Source organism: Castor canadensis, chromosome 10 (assembly GCF_047511655.1).
Source record: "Castor canadensis chromosome 10, mCasCan1.hap1v2, whole genome shotgun sequence".
NCBI lineage: Eukaryota > Metazoa > Chordata > Mammalia > Rodentia > Castoridae > Castor > Castor canadensis.
Window position 1 is genome coordinate 9053297 of NC_133395.1, and position 19441 is coordinate 9072737.

The 19441-nt window shown below is 38.9% G+C and overlaps 1 protein-coding gene across 3 annotated transcripts; it reads left to right on the forward strand.

The window, feature by feature from the left end:
* The first annotated feature begins 9489 nt into the window (after nt 1-9489).
* Nucleotides 9490-18212, forward strand: Tex30 (testis expressed 30). 3 transcript variants are annotated; one of them, XM_020184386.2, is made up of 6 exons: nt 9490-9596; nt 12269-12342; nt 12808-13038; nt 13767-13818; nt 14255-14460; nt 15151-18210. In XM_020184386.2, the coding sequence occupies exons 2-6, from the start codon at nt 12328-12330 to the stop codon at nt 15322-15324; spliced, it is 678 nt and encodes a 225-aa protein (XP_020039975.1). In that variant the 5' UTR covers nt 9490-9596; nt 12269-12327; the 3' UTR covers nt 15325-18210. The 3 variants fall into 3 exon arrangements, with proteins under 3 accessions (XP_020039975.1, XP_073899127.1, XP_073899128.1); XM_074043026.1 differs by having other exon boundaries at nt 9504-9596; nt 12255-12342; XM_074043027.1 differs by lacking the exon at nt 12269-12342 and having other exon boundaries at nt 9509-9596; nt 15151-18212.
* The last annotated feature ends 1229 nt before the right edge of the window (nt 18213-19441 follow it).

The window sequence follows — 19441 nt, forward strand, 5'->3', positions numbered from 1 at the left end:
TCGTCCAATTCTTCGTCTGGCCTGTGCCTGCATCTTTTTTATTTGGTGGTACCAGGGTTTGAACTCAGGGCTTTACCCTTGATAGGAAGGTGCTTTACTGTTTGAGGCAAGCCTTCAGCTATAAGTAGGTTTACTTTTTGTCGTTGGTGGTGGTGGGACTGGAGTCTGAACTCACAGCTTCTCACTTACAAAGCAGGCACTCTACCACTTGCATCTTTAGTCAAATCCCTCTAGTCCCTCTGCTTGCATCTTTAGTCAAATTTCTTCCCAATGTGGAACCTGAGGTTTGGCAGAACCAGTCCTATTACTGTTTGTTCTGTTTCATTCTCCCTGGTATTTGCTTTCCCCTTGGTCTAGAGGCCATCACCTACTCTTCCTCCAGCTCAGATCCCCTTCAGTGCTCATTTCGGGAATCTGGCATTGCCTCCTTTGAATCTGCAGCCCCCTACATGGTTGTATCATGTTTACCCAACTCCTCAGTGATCGTAGATTGTCTCTCTCACACCCCATGTTTTGAGCAACCTGACTGCAGATATCATGCTTTTCTTGTAAGTATTACTAGGGCCTAACAGATATTAAGTGAGGGAATGAATGAGTGAAAACCACTTTGAAATGCAGTTGAAAGAACTAAAAAGGAGGTGGGTGTGGTGGTGTATGTCTGTAATACCAGCACTGAAGAGGCTGAGGCAGGAGGTTGATTTGTTCATGGCCAGCCTGGCAGAAAAGGAAGGGAAAGGAGGAGGAAGGAAGGGAGAGGGGATGGGAGCAAGAGAGAAGGAAAAGAAGTGAAGATGGAAGGAAGAAACCCCAACATATTCCTTTACCAGTCTTCTTCCTACCCATCTCCTAGTTCATCTTCTACACACTTTTTAAACTGTGAAATCTATATACAGAATACAAAACATACCTATGGTTTAAAAATAATTATAAGAAGGCATCCACGTAGCCAGTGTGAAGATTCTTTGTCTAAACTTTAGCCAGGCTCTTCACCCTTCTCCTGGGCCCATCTATGCACTTCCTTGTAAAATCCAGTTTTAGTAAGAACCCTGCTAAGTCAGTTTAAAAAAACCTCCCATTCTTCATATCTGATGACTCGTGTTCTTCATCCTGCGCTGTCCCCAGGGACAACCAACCTGTTTTTCACAAAAAATCCTGTCCCATCTGTTTTACCAGAATCTCCCTCTCCCACTAAGTAATTGTTTATCTGAGGCTGCTGGCCCTGCCCTTGACTGTAAATGCCCACTTGACCATATATGTACACTGATTTCTCTTTTCCTCTACTATAACAGTCTTGAATAACCTGTTTTTAACCACGTTAATTACTGTCCAGCTCTGGCTTTTCTTTGGCATTCGCACTTGTATTTCGAAGTGTCCTGCAAGCCTCTTCCTGTCACAGTCCCTTCTCAGCTCCCAGTAAGCACTGTTGTGATGGTTGGGGTCATCTTTACCTTGCTTTTACTTATGCTTTCACTGCCTACATGTACCCCCGAGCAACCTAACTTACTATTGCCTGTTTTGAAACTGATATAAACAGTGACATACCAAATGTGTTTTTCTTCTTACTTGCCTGTTGGGGCACGTAGTGGTACTTTATGTATTTTGATAGATTGACAATAATTCACCATATGAGTAGGATTGCTTTATTTTACTATTCCATTGTTGATGGACTTGACTCTTACCATTTTTTGGCAATTCCAATCAATAGGACAATGAACATTCTCATTCATATTTCTTGGCTACATTTGCTTTGAAGTGGAGTTACAAGTTATAGATAATATACATGTTCAATCGTACTTCCAAATTGATTTTCCCAATTGGTGCTCTCTCCAGGGGTATATGGAGTTCCAATTGCTTTACTTCCTTGTTAATATTTGATATTATCATACTTTAAAATTTTCAGACAATCTGGTACAAAATGGTAGTATTATGTTTTGATTTTTATTTCTGATAACTAATGAGGCTGGTCATCTTTTATATGGTTATGAGCCATTTGTGTTGCTTTTCTTGTTAGATGTTATCCCTTTTCTTGGCTCATTTTAATAATAAGTTGTTTGATTTCCTAATAAATTCACAGAAGCATATTTTGGAACTAGTGCTTTGTCGGCTGTATATGCTGCATAATGCCTATGTTATGACCCCTCTTAGACTCACTACAGTGTCTACTGATGCTCAGAGACCATGACTTTAGTACAGGATATCTCAATCTTCACTCTAAGGCTAGTACTTCTGGTGTTTTGTGTAAGAAATCTTTCCTTGTTCCAGGTCACAAAAACCAGAGTCCTTTGCTATCTTCTATATGAGTTTCCTAGGGCTGGGTGTCAACAAATTACCAATACTGATAGCTTAAAAACAACAGAAATTTATTCTGTCGCAGTTCTGGAGGCCAGAAGTTTGAAATCAAGGTGTTGGTTTCCTTCTGGAAATTCTGAGGGAAAATCCCTCCCAATGCTTCTTTTCCAGCTTCTGGTGGCTATCGGCAGTTCTTGGAATTCCTTGGCTTACAGACACATTCTTCCAGTGCCTGCCTCAGTTATCATGTGGTCTTCTCTCCATTATCTCTGTGTTTTCTCCCCTTCAGTCGCTTATAATGATATTTGTCATTGGATTTAAGGCCCATCCTAAATCCAGGATGACTTCATCTCAAGAATTCTATTATATTTGCAAAGACTCTTTTTCTAAATAAGATCATATTTCACATATACCCAAGTTAGAACTTGGACGTTCCTTTTGGGGAACATCTTCAATCCAATACCTTTTCTAAAACCATTCCAATTAAATCAGGAACAATATAAGGGTTCCCAAAATTACACACATTCAACATAGTGCTGGAGGTCTAAGCTGGCACAGTAAGTCTAGAAAATGAAGTAGAAAGTATAAGAATTAAAAAATAATTGTCACTAAAAGCAGATGATATGCTTTAGTACACATACACAGAAAAGCCAAACAAATCTACAGAAAAATTGTTGGAATCCACAAGAAACCATGGCATTTGCTAGATACAAAACCATATAAAATACAATTTTATTTCAATATACCAGCCTATAACAGAAAACAAAATAAAAATGTCTAATACAGCACTTAACAATTACTTTGAAAACTGCTCAGTACTTACTTGAGGAATTAAGTCTAAGAGAAATGGATAAGACATTTACACAAAAAATTTTGAAAACTTAGACCTAATTAAATGGAAAGGTTTATGTTCATAGATTGGCAAAATCAGTAGTAAAATGTCAGTGCTCCCCTGTGTGGTACATTTTTATTGTAATCCTAACCAAATTATGACCTCCTCGCCTTTTGTGGAACTTAACAAATTTTCTAAAAAACGTAGGGGACTTGCAGAGTTTAAGAAAAATCAGTCTTGAGAAAAAAAAAATGAATTGTGAGGATTTCCCCCACTCTACAGCAAGACTTTTAATATATACTATTATAACCAGGGATAGAAAATAGAACAGAACAATGTCAAAATAGGGATGCATTAACAGATCCTTGTCATGTGGACGTGTGTTCTAGGGTAGAGGACCGCAGACATTGGACAAAGGTTGCATGTTTTGGTGAGTGAAGATGTGACCATTAGATATCCACAGATGGAAGAAAAACAACTGGATCTCTAGCACACACACATCCAGCGATTGATTCCGTAAGGTTGGTGACAAAGGCAAAAACAGAGTATTTTTAATCCTGCAAGAGGCTGTCTCTGCATTATCTTAACTTCAGCATCTGAAATAGCTAAGGAAGTATTATTTTTTTTTACTTTGTGATTCTGATAAATAAAGCCTTAGGAACTGTTGCCAAAACATAGCAGGTCTCAAAGTTTCTGGAACACGTGTTTCTCATTTTTGTCCTTCATCCTGAAAGGGATGCTATTTCAATGCATTGTGGTGGCACTGCCACCAATGACGTCTTCCCTGGGTCTTACACATTAGCCCAGCAGAAACTCCTCTAATGAACGTGGCATCATTCAGCCTCCCCCAACCAAAACAAAAACAAAAGTGAAAATTAGGTATTGCCAGGATGTTTAATTCTAACTGGGGAGTACTGGGATTCCAGTGAGAATTAACAACTTTGGTTGTTAAACAGGGAATATGTGATCTGTTGATTAAAAAAACTTGGCACAGCTGGATCCTGATGACTCAAACCTGTAGTTCTACTTATGTGGGAGGCTGAGATTGGGAGGATCACTGTTTGAGGACAGCCCTAGCAAAAAAAAAAGTTTGCAGGACCCCATCTCCATGGAAAGAGGCTGGGGGTGGTGGCCCACACCTGTCATCCCTGTTCCCTGGAAGGTGTAAATAAAAGGATCATGGTCCCAGCTGACCCAGGCAAAAATTAAGACTCTGTCTCCAAAATAACCACAGCAAAAAGGGCTGGAGGCATAGCTCAAGTGGTAGAGCAGAAGACCCTGAGTTCAAACCCCAGTACTGGCAAAAAAAAAAAAAAAAAAAAGCAAGTAAAAAACCCTTGGCACATCTCTTCTGTCACTGCATTCCAACATTTGGAACTCTGCCTCAGTTTGACCATGTGAATTAGGGTATGCAGGATAAACTGAAAGCTTTATGTGCTTACATTAACATGCATTTTGCACTCTCCAAAATGTTTTTCTGCAACTTAATTCTCATTCAGCAATAAATCATTTTATTTAATCTCATTTTCCTTTTAAAATATATTTTGGATGGCGTGAGTGGGAAGTGAGGGGTAGCTTGATGGATACTTGTGGGGATGGATTGCTCCTCTGTGTTGTGGTAGTAATTACATGAATGCACATAGAGGTAAAACTGTGTAGAGACACACACACAAACCACACATACACCACTCATTCACACACACACACACACACACACACACACACCATACACCACACATACACACACACACACCACACATACATACCACACACACACATGCACGAGTGTATGTCTAACTGATAAAATCTGCATACGTTCAGCAGTTCTTACTAATGTTGTATTCCTAATTTTGATATCTATCATGCCTGAGTTATGCAAGAGTGCTACAATAGAGAAAACAAGTGAAGGGTGTACAAAGCATCTTCTGACATACTTTTATAACTTCCTTCAAATACATAATTAGTTCAAAAGTAAAAATGATATTAAAGATAAGCATCTTTAATAAATAGCAAAAGTAATACATGCTAATAATAAAAAGAAATCTTTCCAAACCTCGCCATCTTCTCAAACGACCATTAGTGTGCAGACTTCCAGGCATTTTCTTGGGCACATGAATTTGGAGAGAAGGCCCATTAGGGTTCTAGACCGCTATAGCTCATCCTCTCCACTAAGTGGGAAGAGTTGCTGCTAATTATTTTCAGTTGTCCCCAAAAGAAGGCTGCCTGCTGAGCCAACGATTATGGGTACCTTAAACACCTATAGATAAAGAAAGACAAGAGGAGTCTGTGTAAACAGTGTTCCAATTACTAGAGTATTAACTTCCACTTCCCTATGTACTCAACCACAACTGGCTGATACTGCTCGTTTTCATTTTTGAGTTTAAATTTTAAAATATACATATAATATGTATACATATATTGGGTATCTTTGATATTCCCTCAGCAATTGTAGAAAGTACTTAAGTGATTTAACAAATTTTCAAGTTTTAAAATTGTTTCTTACTGATCTGTTTCAAGTCTTCTTCTGTATTGTGGATGTCAATCTTTTCTATATGTGTGTTGCAAATGTCCCCCAGTTCCTGTCTGTGCCTGTCATGCCTAGAGCAGTATATGGGTTCTTAATTTCTGAATGGTTAGAGCTGTCAGTCTTTAATTTTGTTGGTTAAAATTTAGAAAGAATTCCCAAATTTTCTTAAAATGTGACTCTCTAAATTTTAGCACCTTTTGATATTTTAATATAGACATTATTGTTATTGTTATAATTTTCATTGTTCTTTTAGATTTTTTATCCTGTAGATTCTTCTAGCTGCAATCTAGAATCACTTGGTCAAGGAGTATAAAAATTCCAAGAGAAATTTCATTAATTTGAATAATGGATGAAAATAATATTATGGTATTGTGTTTGTCCTGCCAAGAAAGGGCAACATATGTCCTCTAATTCAGGTCTTCCTTTACAGTCTTATATATACTCTTACAACTTTTCATAGGAAATTTTGAATGTTTTACATTGTGTTTATTCCTGTGTCTGTGTGGTGTATATGCATGTTGTGTTTATGTGTGCTGTGTATGAGTGTTGTGTGTGTCTGAGTATATGTGTGTTGCATGTAGCATGTGTTGTATGTGGCATGTGTGTGCGTGTGTGTGTGTGTTGCTGGGGGAAAGCTCTACCTGTGAGCTATATATATATATATATGCCCAGCCCATGTGTAATCTTAAGTATTTTCTACATTTGTTAGTGTTTTGGTTAGAATACTTTAAAGTTGTATTATTTTTAGCTGTCTAATGTATTTAAGAGAGCTATAGATTTTTGTATGTTCTTTCTTAAACCTCTTAAACTATTTTATCAGAGGAGTTTGATTTTTCTCAAACAGTCATATTTGGAAGAGTGACAGTGTATCTTCCTTCACGCATTTACCAATTACTTTCCCTCCTTACTGCACTGGATATCAGTTCTAGCACAATGTTGAACAATTATGGTGGTATCGAGCATTCTTACCACATTTGACAGTTCAATGATATATTAGGCAGGATTCTCCAGAAAAAGAAAGCGAATAAGATATGTATAAATGGATTTATTTTAGGAGTTGGTTCACACATTTATGGAGGTTAGCAAGTCCAGAATCTATAGTTAAATCCAAAGACTACCATGCCAGAGATCCCGGATGAACCAGAGTTTCAGTTCAAGCCTAAAGGCTACCTCTGGCAGAATTCCTTTTTGTTCGGGTCTGGTTTTGCGTGCTATCAAGTCCTTCAACTGATAAAATGAGGCCCAACATTATGAAGTTCAATCTACTTTATGCCATATTCACTGATTTAAATGTTGATCTCATCCAAAAACACTTCACAGACACATCCAGAAAAATATTTGACCTTCTATCCTGGACACCATGACCCAGCCAAGTTGACACATAAAGTTAGCCACTGCAAATGGAAATTCATTCAACAAACAAATAAAAAATAAAGAAATGAGGTAATGATGGATTGTGACAAAAACAGGGTATTGCAGGGGTGGGTGGTAGTGACTACTTTAGCTTGGGTGACCAGAGATTAGACTACTGATTTTTCACTGCTAAGCAACATGTTTGCTATTGTTTCTGATTTTAAAAACTTAAAATATTAAATTTTCTTTCTAATACTTATCAAGAGGCAATGCATTAAATTTTATTAAACGGTTTTTAGGTATCTATTGAAATGCTCGTATTTTGTTTTACAGCATTAATCCATAATGGATTACGTTGCAGGATTTGAATTTTGAAACAAAAAAGTCCATGTCATTATATAGTATTACTTGAATACATGGCTACATTAATTGTGCCCATATTTAATTTAGGGTATCTTAAACTACAACCCACAAGCCAAATCTGGCCTACCACCTGTGTCTGTGTGGCCCATAAGCTAAGAATAATTCTAACACGTTTTTTTTGATGGCTGTGGTTTGAACTCAGGTTTTGTGCTGTGAGGCAGGCTTCTACCACGTGAGCCAGCTAACTGTAACATTTTAAGTGGTGAAAAAAAATCAAGAGTATTTCATTACATGTAAAACTTATAAGACATTCAAATTTTGGTCCATAAAGCTTTTATATAATTGCTGCTATGAAAAACTTACCCCAAACTTAGTTTCTAAAGCAACACAAATATATTCTTTTACACTTTGGAGGCAGAATCTGGAATTAGTTTTCCTGGGCTCATGCCAAGGTGTTGGCAAGCTGGTTCCTTCTGGAGTCTCTGAGGGGAGGACACCTTTCCTTGCAAATTTTGGCTTCTAGAGCCACATTCCTTACATTTCTCGGCTTGGGATGCCTTTGGACACCTTCCCTGCATCTTCAGATCTCTCCTTGCTGTTGTCACGTTGCCTTCTGACTGAATGGTGCAGCAGTATTATTCATAATAGCCAAAAAAGTGCAAAGAAGCCAAATGCGCATCAACTGGTAAATGGGAACACAAAATTGTTGAATTCAGCAATAAAAGGAAATGAGTTATAAGAAGGAGCAAAGAGTACTCATGCATACCACAATATGGGTGAACCTTGAAAGAATTCTAAGTGCATGAAGCCAAGTCCTCATATTGTGTGACTCCGTTTACATGAAGTGTCCTAAAAGGTAAATCCATAGGGACGAGAATGTGTGTTAGCGGTTGGCACTAAATGTAGGCAGGAATAGGAAGTGACAGGTTTCTCTGGAAGGTGATGAAAATGTTCTTCAATTATGGTGATGGTTACAAATTACTGGAAATCACCTTTGAATTGTATACTTCAAATGAGTGAATTTTATGGCATGTGAACACAGTTGTTAAAAAACAGCATAGCTAGGAAATTAGCAGACATTGGCTAATCGTGTAGCTCAGTGGTAGAGCACTTGCATGGGCTCTGGGTTCAAACTCCAGCCCCCCAAGGAAAATAAAAAGGGGAAAATCAGCAGCTACTCAGGAAGTGTTCGGACTTTGTAACTTGGGAAAACGTTGTTCGGACAGTAAGTGTTTGGGGCAGTTTACTTCCTCATATGTACTGAGACGGAGCAGGGGGAGGGTACGTCTGTGCTGGGCTGGGGGAAAGACTCATTCATTCAGGACACATTTGTCAGCAGTTATTCCATACACACACACCCCATCACTACCACCACGCTACCTGTCTGCTTGAGGGAGTTAGAGTGAGGAGAGGCGGACTCATCCGGGAAAGGACCGCAAGTGTGGGGAGGTGACAGAGGCCCGCCATTTAGGAAGCCTTGGGGAACCTGCCCCAATGGGATCTCTGTGAGGAGCAGGAACGGCCAGAGCAAAACCTCCACGGCGGGGTCGGGCCAGATGCCCGGCCCAGGGAGCAGTCGGGGCGCCGGGCGAGGGCTCCAGCAAGCTGCGAGGCCCTGAGTTCAAACCCCAGATCTGCAGAGAAAGGGAGAGAAGAGGGTGACAGAGAGGAGTGGAGGAAGGAGGAGGAATTCCGAAGGGGGGAGGAGAGAGAGGAAGAAAGGAGGAGGAAAGGCTGGAAGGAAGGAGAAAAGGGAAGCCTCTGGACGTTCCCACAGGGCCCAGGTAGGGGCAAGGGCGGTAAGGACACCACCCAGGTGACGGGTCCCACAGCCTGGCACAGGTGTGACAATGGCTGGATTCCGCATAGGTTTGAAATTAGCGCCATCAGGATTGGAGAACACGCACTGTCGGGTCGGAGTGGACTCCACGTTTAGGACAGTTGAGAACAGAATGGCTTGGGGCTGACGGAGATCGGAGCGGCTATTCGGTGATCCGCGCACGGCGAGCAGTGGCGGCGGGAAGCCGAGCGGACCCGAGGCGAGTGGAAAACTCCCGCTCCCGGCGTGCCCCGCGGCACCGCCCACGAGCCCGGGGGGCGTGGCCTGCGTGCGCATGCGCCGTCACAGACCGCGCTGACGGGGGCGGTGAGGCGGTCGCTTCGAGCGTGCTAGTTCGCTCTCTAAGGAGAGTGAGGGCGGTTCGGTGCCGGCGGCCACTTCTGCCTTCCCGGGTGAGCGCGGTGGTGGCGGTTGGAAGCAGGTGGTTTCGGGAGGCGGTGGGAGCGCGCCTGCTAGGGCGTGTGGGGCTTGCGGGCGTTGCTTCTCGGCGGCTGTTGGCGGAGCCGGGAGGCGTCGGGTGGACGTTCGGGCGCCAACCGAAGGGGCTCGGTCCGTTTTGCCGAGGAGGGCGGAGAGAGGGGGTGGTCCTCGGCGGAGGGAGAGCGGGACGGGGCCACCCTTGGTGGTGTGTGCCGATCCCGGGGACACGGTCGGAGATTTGAGGCGTCGCCCGGAGGGGGGGTGGCCGCGGCTCAGCTCTGACACGCGCGCGGTGTTTGAGAATAAATACAATTCCTGGGGAGCCCCAGAGTCCTGTGCGACCTCGTGTTGAGTTCTGCGCCTTGTTTTCGTGTGTGGCTGACCCGACCCCCCGGAAGACTTGAGCGCCTAACGTTTTTGTTTGGCGGGTGACAGCCAACGTAACGCGGGGGGCGTGACAGATCGGCGGAACGGTTTTTTGTAACTGAAAGTCGCCGTGGCCCTGGCGTCGGGGGCCCGTTGCGGAGTGGGTGGCGGCGCTGCCGGTGGTCGGAGGTGCGGCGCGTTCCCCCCGCCTCCCCCATCCCCCCCGCCCCCGGGCTCGGGCTTCTCTCCTGACTGTCCCCGCGAGGTTGGTGGCGTCCCCTCCGCCTGCAGAGATTAAAGCCCAGACTCCATCGTAGAGAAGGTTGCGTTGAGTCGATGAGATTGCGGAACAGTTTCAGCGTTTGCGAAGTTGGCGAGGACGCGTGCGCCAGTTGTGAAGAAGTAGCTGTTCATCGTGAAGTCTGGAGGAGAGGAGTTTTCCTTCTAAACAAAACAACAGAAAACCCCAAGTTGTTAGCGTTCTGGGATAACCAAGTGGCGGAGAGCGCGCATCTGATTTTACTCTCTTTTTTAAGATAAACTCACAAGGATAGAGAGCATGGGGACCGTCAGCAGTCAAATGATAAGTTCTAGAAAGTCACTGGCTTAGCAAACCTTAACGTGATTCTCAACCCGCCCCAGGGAATTACTTCTGAAACAATTTTGTGTAAAGCACAGCCTTCAAAATGCACAGAAATTTTCAGCCCCGCTCACTTTTGGAACTGGGATTGAAGGTGGTAGTGCTTAGTGGTGGTGGGAGGCTTAAAAAGGAATTAGGTAAAATCTGTTTATGAAGCAATTAAAATAGATCCCCTTCCTCATTTTACACTCTTGGGTGGGCTGGCTGCCTTTCCTACTGTTAGAAGACTGGCTTGTAAAGTAAAGGAGAGCAGAGGATATTTGAGCTGAGGGACCCAAGGCATAATTATAGGGATACATTTAAGAAAATATGGAGGCCAAGGCTAAATCCTTCATCCTTCTGTCATTCAACTTCTTGAACTTTTGCAGCCAGGTTAATACTCCCAAGAGAGGGGTTGAAAAGTTGATCACAGTGATTGTTTCTGGGAGGGGTGTGAGGAGACTCCACTATTTGCATTTTTGTTCTTTTATAGTTTTATACCATGAACACATATTGCCTGTTTCAAAATGAAATTCATTTGAAAATTATGAACAGATTTTGACACAGCAGTTCCTCTCCCAGGAATGTATCTTACATATTTTACCTACATGCATGTGAAAATAATGTTAAGTACAGTACTGCCTAGAAAGATACTCAAGAAGCAGTAAATGTTGGTTGCCTTCAGAGAGGAATTTTGAGTGCAAGGCAAAAGTGGAGTGAGAGTTTTTCACTATGTTTCTGGTATCTTAGAGTTCAGATGAATGAATGTTAATGAGGCAAATGGGTGAATAATAGATTAAGATGTTGATAAACTGAAAAAAGTTCTCATACTAGAAAGGAATGCTACATGACAATCCCAAAATTTCAGTGCCTTACATTTCATGCTCATGGTTCTTCAGGTCAGGTGTGGTTTAGATCTTGGGTAGACTTAACTGTAGTCCAGACTTTAGTTTGGGCTTCAGATCTGCTGAATGTATCTTCATTCTGGGAGCCAAGCTGAAAATGCAAAGCCCTGGAGCCTGCTTTTCTCTTGGGTTATGGTGAAAGTTCAAGAGGGCTTCTCTACAAATTTGCCATGTTTCTCAACTCAGAAGTGGCACATTAAAACTTCCATCTACATTCTCTTAGTTAAAGTAAGTCACATAGCCAGACCCCAAGTTAGCAGAGTGAAGATGTATGCTGTGCTTCTTGGGAGGCACTGCAAAGACACATGACAAAGAGTATGGATGAATACTTCTGTTACAGAAAAGGAGAAAAATAGAGTGATGATGATGAAGGAAATAAGTTAATAGACAAATTAAGGATGATTAAGATTGAAGATGCTTACAAAAATATGTATTTATGTATACTTTCTATTATTTTTGGCAAGATACAGCATCCTACTTTGGATTATTTTAAGACTTCCATGTCAAGGTATCATATTTGCTTTATTTTATGTAAAACATCTTCCAGCTGCACACCTAGTCCTATAATCACTTCTCATTGCCCACTGAAACCTTAAAACTAATACTTGATTAAATAATGTATGTATAAAAACACCAGTTTTTAGAAGACTAGTTCTAAATGTGTTTATTCCAGCTACCGAATGTGTTCGTTCATAGATTTTATGTCATATTCATGTCTGACAACTCACCTTTCACAACAGAATCTTCTTTTCAGGGAGATGTCCTTTGCTACTCAGATGTAATGCACTTTAAGTTTATTATTCAACAGTGAAAATGAGTCATACAGAGGTAATAATATTTTCATATGTTCTGTATTTTCAGGTTTCCTTTTTTTTTTTTTTTTTTTGTAATCATGGGTTCAGAGTAATTTTATTTTCTCCTAGCACTGTGAGACGCAATACAACATTAGTAGTTAAAAGTAAGGACTCTAAAGCAGACTGCCTGAGTTTGAATTCTAGCTAATGGCTATAAAACCTTGGGCAAGTTACTTAACCTCCTGTGCCTTATCTATAAAATGGGGATAATAATAGTACTTGTATCATAGAATTATAAGGAAGGCTTAAATGAGTAAATACATATAAAGCACTAAAATACCTGACACAGTAACCACTTCTTAAGTATTATTAGTGTCTTTACTTTTTATTTAGAGGCCAGGACTTGAATCATGAGTCTTGCAGAACAAATATGTATAGTTATTCACTTGTCTGAATAGTCAAGGAAGTAATTTGATCCTTTTATTCTCTTGAATTTCAGGTTAAATTAAAAATACCTTTTGGAAGTAAATTACTGGATGCTGTTTGTTTGGTACCCAACAAGAGCATAACATATGGAATAATTCTTACACATGGAGCATCTGGAGATATGAATCTTCCCCATTTGATGTCACTGGCATCCCATCTTGCATCTCATGGATTTTTTTGCCTGAGATTTACCTGTAAAGGCCTTAATATTGTCCATAGAATTAAAGCCTATAAGGCAGTTTTGGTAAGAAATTTTCTTTATATTTACTTACAACACATTCTGTTTTAAATTCTTCATTAATATAAGACAAAATTTGTTAATAGTTACTTGGTTTTATTAAGAACCTTTAATGAGTTTCCTTAGAAACTCAACAGTGTAATGAAGGCTGTTTAGTGATCAGGTTTTTCGTTTTTCCTATCAGTTTGTTTCCATGGGGATGAATGCTTATATCATAAATGTTTCTCCATTTTACTGTCCTGGAAACTAAGATTTCCTCACTGGAATTAAATAACTTTAGAATATAGTTCTGCATTATAGACTATTTTGAGTACCATACTATGCATGTACAAATATAATACTTTTCTATATGTTACTTAGAAACATTACTTAGAATCCCTAGATAGAGCTCAAATCTGAAATTTCTTTTACCCTAAATTATTTCAATCAGATGTTAGTAATATCAAATTTGGTATTATGTTCTTTTATAATTTGTTCTTTAAAAAATAGCCTAGTGCTTAAACTTTTTTTTATAAAGGTTAATTTTTTTTCTCATATTTGCCAATATTCATTACCTAACATGTGATTTAATAGTAAACAAATGATCAGAAGAGGGAAGAACTGTGTACTTCTTTCAAGAAGAATCTTTTAAATCTTTGCATAGGTTTTCATATATGTTAGCAATAATAAATGTCTTGGCTTTCCAGTGTAGTGTTACATAAGAGAACAATTAATTTTTTGACTGATTTATCTAGAATTACCTAAAGACCTCGGGAGAATACAAACTTGCAGGTGTTTTCCTTGGAGGTAAGTTTCAGTGCTTTTAAATACTACCCATTTTAATATTAACAGAAAGCTAATTTAAAGATTGTTTTTGTTTTGGTAAATGACTTCCTTGATGTTAAAATACCTTATATACTTAAAAAATTTAAGTATCTGTGTGTGGTAACCTAAGGATCATTCCTTTTATATCTTTGAATCACTCTTGCAAGTGATGATTCATTCACAGTATTCTTTAGAAAAATAATTGCTTTTTTTTAAATAGAACTTATGCTGGACCAATTTACAGCTTTTCATAAGATAATTATTAGGTAGGTATTGCAATATTCACCTTTTTGAATTAAGTTTTTTTTTCAGTAAACAAATACGGATAACAGTAAATGGAATATAATTTTGCTACACCATTGCTGCTACTTTGTGACTGTTTTTATTTCAAACTGAATTTAATTTTAATTGATTTTAGGTCGTTCAATGGGCTCAAGAGCAGCTGCCTCTGTTATGTGTCATATTGAGCCAGATGATGCTGATGATTTTGTTCGAGGTCTCATTTGTATTTCTTATCCACTGCACCATCCAAAGCAGCAGCAAAAACTCAGAGATGAAGATCTCTTTCGTATAAAAGATCCTGTACTATTTGTGTCAGGCTCAGCTGATGAAATGTGTGAAAAGGTGAATTAAAATTCAGTGTTTGTATGAATAAGAGAAAAAAAATTAAATATCTTGAGAAGATATTAGCTGCAGCATTCAGTCTCTTTAAAAAGATGCTCATTTGTCTCATGCTGATTTTGTGCCTCTTCCCCAGTTGCTTTGGAAAACCTAAACATAAAAGCATATTGACAGAATGCATTTCCCTTGGAAAGAGGGCTGGCAAATGGATTGATTATCATTTGATAAATGAACAATATCTGAACACTCTGATTTGGGGATTGCTAGAATTAACCCGATGCTATGAAACAACCTTTATGTTTCCCAGAGCATATAATTTCCTTGGGGAAAAAGACTTTTTTGGAAAAAAAATTTGAGTTACTCCAATGTACTTAACTTTGAATTGCCAATAATGAGTACTTGGTCTGTTTTGTGGTATTATCTGAAAGAAGTGGGCTGCCTCTTCTATGGACATTTCCTTATAGGTTCTGTTGCCTAGAAAGTTTTGGAGGGCTGCATATATGGTTTAAGTGGTAGAATCTAGCAAGTGTGAGCCCTGAGTTCAAACCTAGTACTAACAAAAAAAAAAGTTGTCTGTGGAGTAGGTATATAATGAATATTGGTGAATGGATGCCAGTATAGGTGGGAGAGAATCCTACTAAATCTATTGCTGAGTAGAACATTAGCTCAGTCTCCTCTTCTTTTCCCCCTTAGAACTTGTTGGAGAAAGTGGCACAGAAAATGCAAGCTCCCAATAAAATTCACTGGATTGAGAAGGCAAATCATTCCATGGCAGTGAAAGGACGGTCAACAAATGATGTTTTCAAAGAAATAAATACACAGATTTTGTTTTGGATCCAAGAAATCACTGAAATGGACAAGAAATAATTGCCATTAGTGTTTAAAGCCATGTTATTTTGAATACAAGTACAGTTAATTTGATAAAGAACAATATACCTCTCAGCATTATGAGACATATTTCAGACTAATGTTCTTTAATGTTGTCCTATTTTTGAAACACATTTTAATTGTGAAATTAATATCCTTTACAAAATGTCTTTTGAAAGCACTGTTATAGTTGTATGAAGATGATGTATAAATATTGAAGGTGGTCTAAATATAATTTATTTTCATTAGTATAGTTAAGTTTTTAAAAGAAATTAAACATTTGAATTTTGTTACAATGGTGCTTTTGTCTTATTGAAATGTAACTGAGAATGTACTCTTAATTTTGAGCAAGGGCATCTTTAAGAAAAAGAGGGACTGAGTGGTGTAGCTCAGTGATAGAGAACTCAGATAACATGCTCAGGCCCCTTGGTCTGATTCCCAGTACTGCCAAGAGAAAAAAATCCAGACTAACTTTACTGTATTAAATATAGTCAGAGATCTGTAGATATTTTGTATCTTCACATTGTCTTATAAATCTCAAGAGATAGGAATAGAAATGCATTTCAAATATGAGACCCTGAACTCTGTTTTTAGAATCATGTTAGCAATTTTCATTCACAAAATGTTTGCTGAAGACCTGTTAAGGGTGAAGCTTCATTAGGTTTGCAAAGATGAGTAAACACTTGAAGCTTACAACATGGTGTGTGAAATCAATGGATAAACCATTCTCCAATTAAGGGGAAGAAAATTAAGTAATGACTAATTAGTAACAATGTGTGTTATATCTAGGCAATATTGGGTACTCTTAATTTCCTCTTGGGAAAATCAGATGTCTCCTGGACTTTGGTATTGAGATACATATTTAAACTATAGTTTCTGTATTTCTGATAAAAGTGCACAAAATGAGACCGATGTCAAAACTTATAAAGAAATTTATGGTTAAGAAATGCTTTTCTATAGTAAGAAGTTAATCCTAACAGTAGCGTGCCTACTGCTCCTACTGGTCGGTCCTTTCAGAGTGCCTGAGCACCTTAGGTCCTTCATTCTTTCCTGCCCTGCTAGAATCAATGGGTTTTAATTATGGTTATTTTTCTAAATAAGACATAAAAGAATGAAAACCCCATGCAGTACAGTAGAGGTTGTCCATACTGTAGAAGGTAGTCATGTGCAACTACAAATTCAAAATTCCTGTATCATTGTATAATTTAACTTTTTGGTTAATTCATTTCCTGAACAAGACCTCTTTTAAAAAAAAAAATTTAGGTACATGCAGTAGTTAACATTTGAAATTTTGAAACAATACTGAGAAAAGACTAAATGGAAAAGTATCCAGAGCCGGCAAATCTATAACACCACTATAAGCCAGTTGCAGAAGAATAATACTGTGAACTAGAAGTAAAATTAATGAGGAAAAGGGAAATATGAAGGACAACAATGCAAATCAGAATATATAAGTACAATGACAAGATGGATTTTAAAAACCAAGTTATCCAGTTACTATTCAAATTTATTAAACTGCAGGCTTGGGCACATTTAAAGATACCACTTCAGATGCAGGGTTAACATAGATAAACATCTAAATGTCGATTTACCCGAGTGCTCTGTCAGAAACTACTGTCTTACAGTAACTTGCCATTCGAAAGCTGTGTGCGTTGGTTAAATAGTGGTGAGATTTCAGGCATGACTCTATCTTTTCTTTGAAAATAAAAAATTTGAGGTGGGCAGATAAGTTTACAAAGGTAACTGAAGAAGAACATTTAAACTAAATAAACAAGTGAGTTACGCCCTGGAAGAATAAATTTAAAGAAACAAGGTAGTGACATCAATATCATGTTTCAGAAAGACAACTAGGATGAGAACCAAAAGTTAAACAACTGAACATGGCAAAGAGGATATCATTGATTACATTAGCATGAACAATTCCAGTGGAGCATTGGTACTAAAAGCAGTATAATTTGTGGAAGAACAAATGGAGTTTGAAACAGTAAAGCTAGAAAAGATGAAAAGCACACACAGGGAGCAAATATTAAATAGCCAATTGATGGCATCAAATCTAAAGCCAGAATGGAAAAAAAAGATATAGCCTAAATTCTCCAATATTCAGACAAATATTTAGACAGATGACTAGACTTCAAATATGTGTAGATTTATGGGTTTTGATGTAATGTGTCATTTTCCAATGCTGTGACTTAGACTAGTACTTAAACTCTGTAGTTAGTTCTCAGCTTTATCATGTATAAAATGGTCTGCTACCTCAGAATGATGAAGGGAATGTTCTTTGAAATGTGTAAAGCCCTGTTCAAATGTACATTTTTGTTATTGTGACATTCCACTGGTGGCTAGTTTGTTGAAAATTCTAAACATGGATATTAAATATACTTTAGTATATACTGAAGTATATTAAATGTATTTTGGCATTACCTTTATCTAAATCCTGTTTTCAGTCATGCTCTGCCCAGTAGCCTATGTCTACCCCAAACCATCACCTGAACAAATTCCATAAGTTTCCAGTTATTTTTCTCTTACTTAAAAGAAGCTCAGTCAAAGCACAGAGGATTTTTAGGGTAGTGAAACTCTGTATGGTACTATAATAATTCACACATGTCATTACAGATGTGTCCAAACCCCTAAGATATACAACACCACGAGCAACTCTAATGTGAACTATGGACTTTGAAAGATACGCTTGTCAGTGTAGGTTCATTGACTGTAACAAATGTGCTACTCTAGTGGGGGAGGTAGATAATGGAGGAAGCTATGAATGTGTAGGAACTCTCTGTACTTTGCCCAATTTTGCTGTGAGCATAAAACGTCACTCTAAAATAAAGTTCATTATTTAAAAAAAAAGAAAAAATTAAAATGTCCTATATTAAAAAAAAAAAAAAAGGAAAGCTGTGTGCCTAATCATGGTTGGGGAACATAGTACTCAGAATGATATGAGTGATATGTCTAAGGCTGAAACGAGCATTTTGGAAAATGCTCTGCTTTCCTGCCGATTTGCAGTATTTTGCAGGAAAGTAAGCAAACCCCTTCATGTTTGAGATAACTGTCAAAGAGCCATCCTGCTACCTCTAATTGATACAACTCACCTAGACCAGTCCTGCTTGGCTGGGCGTGGGTGTACCTCCCAGGGGACATTTGGCAATGTCCGGAAATATTTTTGGTTGTCACACCTGGAGTGTGGTGCAATGGCATCTCCTAGGTAGCATAAAGGGACATTGCTAAACATCCTGCCGCTCAGGACTCAGGACAGCGGCCACAACAAAGATGTATTCAGTCCAAAATGTCAGCGGTGCCCAGGTTGACAAGCTATTCTACACAAACCAGTTTTGGAATTGTCTTTAAATGCTTTCTCCCTCACTCTTCTCCCACCCTCCCACCCCCATCCATTTGCTTCCTTATAGTTGCTAAACTCAGACTTTCAATGTCTAAAAGTTATTCTACATCTCCTTAATGTTTGTACTGCCATCACTGTAGTTCAGGCCATTATCACTTCTTATCTATAAATTGCAACAGCCAAATTGATTTTCCTGTTGTCTCCCTACTTTAATACACCAATTGATATTTGCAAAACTTGAGAAGCTGGATGTGGCGCTGCACACCTGTAATCAAGCACTCAGGAGGCTAAGGCATAAAGGAAGGAGGATCTTGAGGCCAACCTCAAACGAATATAGAAAAACTCTTGTCTCAAAAACAATTTGATGAGTCTCCAAAAAATGGCTCCATAATAGGACCTTATCAATATATAGACTTTCCATCCATATTCTGAACCTATAGCAAGTACTGTAACTATCCTGTACTACACAGTTTTGTAAAACAGAATAGTCTTTCTGACTCTTCTGAAACTTTGTTCTCTGTTAATCTTCCTATTACCAAGTCTTACTCATCCTTTAAGGTCCTTAACAATTTTTCCCTTTTGCCACTTTCACTGAATGATTTCCAAGTAAGTGACTCTCTTCAAACTCCTGTAATATTTTTTTCCTTTCTCATGTCAGTCACACTTTGCCTTCTCATATATTTGCACCATCCCGTTTATCTTACAAACTCCTTCAACTCAGGGAATGTTTTTTCACCTATCTTTCAAGCACTTTTTTGTTCCTTGCTCAGTGTCTCATAT

Coding starts and splice junctions, on each gene's coding strand:
- Tex30 (XM_020184386.2), top strand. Junction 13,819..14,254: donor TGCAGGTGTTTTCCTTGGAG/GTAAGTTTCAGT, acceptor AATTGATTTTAG/GTCGTTCAATGGGCTCAAGA. Junction 14,461..15,150: donor CTGATGAAATGTGTGAAAAG/GTGAATTAAAAT, acceptor TTTCCCCCTTAG/AACTTGTTGGAGAAAGTGGC.